Here is a 2,197-nt window from a genome sequence, read left to right on the forward strand (position 1 = left end):
TTAGTTGATTCAACTTGGGTTTTTAATAAGTTGATTTATTTAGTTAAATCCGATATAAACATATCAAACCTAATAGAATCAACACAAAAATAAGATTTTATTAAAAATAAATACTCGATTATCCTAAGCTAATTTGATTATTCAATGATTCAAATGTTTTTTAAATCAATTACTAAATTAGATCTTACAACTAATGATTAATATTTTCATATTAGATTAATCATGTCGATAGCTTTAATCCAATTAGAAGTACTGACAATCATAGTTTTTAGATTCGGTCTAGTGGTTGACCCAATCTAAGATCCGAGTTTCAGATTTTAATTAAGTTGGTATGGTAAATTTATTTTTTAAAATTAAAATAATATTATTTTAATAAAAAAATCAATAAATTATAATCAAATTTTTAACTTGATCTTGCTAAATTAACCGGGTTATACCGGGCTTTCCCTTATTTTTTTTTTTTAACGTAGCTTGATTCCAGCTTAGGGTTTGCCAAGTCCATCCACCAGGATGGAATTTCAAAAACATGCTGACAACATTCACCCTTAACAATCGATAAAATAACTAAGATGTGCATATTTAATGGAAAATCGTAAGTTAGAATCATTGATGACTCCATCTTTATATCCCTAATTGCCTTCAATTCGTCCAATTCGTGTTTTTTTTTTTTTTAATATTTAGTGGAGCAGGCTAGATCGTGGTAACCACTCCTCGAACGATCGCTAACGTTGTACAGACACCTAATTTGCTGATACAGAGCTAACCCATTAACTTTATTCCCCTCCATGAACCCTATATATATAAATCATATCCTTCAGTGGCTTTCCATTACTAATTAGCTCTCCTCTCCTGATCACTATCCTTTTGCAATGGACTCGGACAAGAGTGGCGAAGCAACAAAAATCACTATTCAAGAACCAAAAGCAGACAAAGGAAAAGGCATTGATGGTGCTTTTATTGCACCTGTAATGGTCGCAGCAAAAGCTGCCCAGCGCCCGCGAAAAGGATGGAAAAAAGGCGTAGCCATTGTCGACTTGGTTCTCAGGCTGTCTGCCATTGTCGCTGGTTTTGCTGCCACTAGCCTTATGGCGACAACGGATGAGACTCTTCCTTTTTTCACCCAGTTCCTTCAGTTCCATGCTCAGTATAATGATCTCCCAACTTTCTCGTATGCATACTATATATTCTTACTTCTAACTAAAGCGCTAAGTGCTTGCTTTAGAGTTTCGATCAAGAGCTAATTAGTTACGAACAAGCTAACTTTAATTTGCAATAATAAGCACAAATAATTAGACTGGAATATGTCCATTTGCAGGTTTTTCCTGATTGCTAACGCCATAACCAGTGGATACCTTGTTCTTACCTTGCCCTTCTCAATAGTCTGCATCGTTCGGCCTCGTGCAGCAGGACCAAGGCTCCTCCTTATCATCCTCGATTCCGTGAGTTCATTAAGCCACTATTACTAATATCAGAACCTCTTGCAAGCTTTAATATTCTACGTGCTAAGAACAATATTGTTTGAAATAATGCATGCATGCAGGTGATGATGGGACTAACAACATCAGCTGCTTCTGCTTCTGCTGCCATTGTGTACTTAGCTCATAATGGGAATTCAAGCTCGAATTGGAATGCTTTTTGTCTCCAATTTAATAATTTCTGCCAGCAGGTTAGCAGTGCTGTGGTGGCTTCCTTCGTAGTATCAGCCTTGCTCCTTTGTCTGGTTGTGTTGTCTGCTTTTGCTCTTCGAAAAATGAAGTAATCATCGATCATAAGGGACTTGGTTGGCATTGTTGTATATATTAAGGGTCTTAATTTTCTGTTTTTACAGTGCTTCAGAAAGAAAGAAGACAAGAGGAAGGATGTAATGTAATTTCATTTCTCCTGTCCGTTGGGGGTTGGCATGGATGCCTTGCATCTCTAATATGCAGGCAGTTGTGTGTATGATTTGTTGTGGATATATGATAGATCATTTTCTGAAAAGTGATTTTTCTTTTTATATGTTTAGTTGATGGAGTCTTTTTTTTTTTGCAATCCCTTCAATAATAATACGATTTCGCTTAATAAACATTTTTAAATTTTCAATATTATCCTGCTATATCTGTTCAAAATTGTTTTAACCTTACTCTAAAATTAATAGTTAATGTTACGTCAATTGAATCATTTTAAATTAATTTTTACTTTCTTAAATCTAACTCAA

General features: G+C 34.8%; 1 protein-coding gene across 1 annotated transcript; it reads left to right on the top strand.

Annotated features, from left to right (window-relative positions):
- The first annotated feature begins 934 nt into the window (after positions 1–934).
- LOC105120322 (casparian strip membrane protein 4-like) lies at positions 935–1,993 on the top strand. The gene is made up of 3 exons (XM_011018491.1): positions 935–1,168; positions 1,316–1,439; positions 1,541–1,993. Exons 1-3 carry the CDS (start codon positions 969–971, stop codon positions 1,757–1,759), a joined length of 543 nt encoding a protein of 180 aa, XP_011016793.1. The 5' UTR covers positions 935–968; the 3' UTR covers positions 1,760–1,993.
- Positions 1,994–2,197: the final 204 nt, after the last annotated feature.

Source organism: Populus euphratica, unplaced genomic scaffold (genome assembly GCF_000495115.2).
Source record: "Populus euphratica unplaced genomic scaffold, PopEup_1.0 scaffold6666.1, whole genome shotgun sequence".
Taxonomy (NCBI): Eukaryota; Viridiplantae; Streptophyta; class Magnoliopsida; order Malpighiales; family Salicaceae; genus Populus; species Populus euphratica.

Bases quoted from the DNA above. Each gene is read 5' to 3' on its own strand.
- LOC105120322 (XM_011018491.1), top strand. From the start codon at position 969: ATGGTCGCAGCAAAAGCTGCCCAGCGCCCGCGAAAAGGATGGAAAAAA. The intron at 1,169-1,315 runs GTATGCATACTA...GTCCATTTGCAG, and splicing joins AATGATCTCCCAACTTTCTC to GTTTTTCCTGATTGCTAACG. The intron at 1,440-1,540 runs GTGAGTTCATTA...GCATGCATGCAG, and splicing joins TCCTTATCATCCTCGATTCC to GTGATGATGGGACTAACAAC.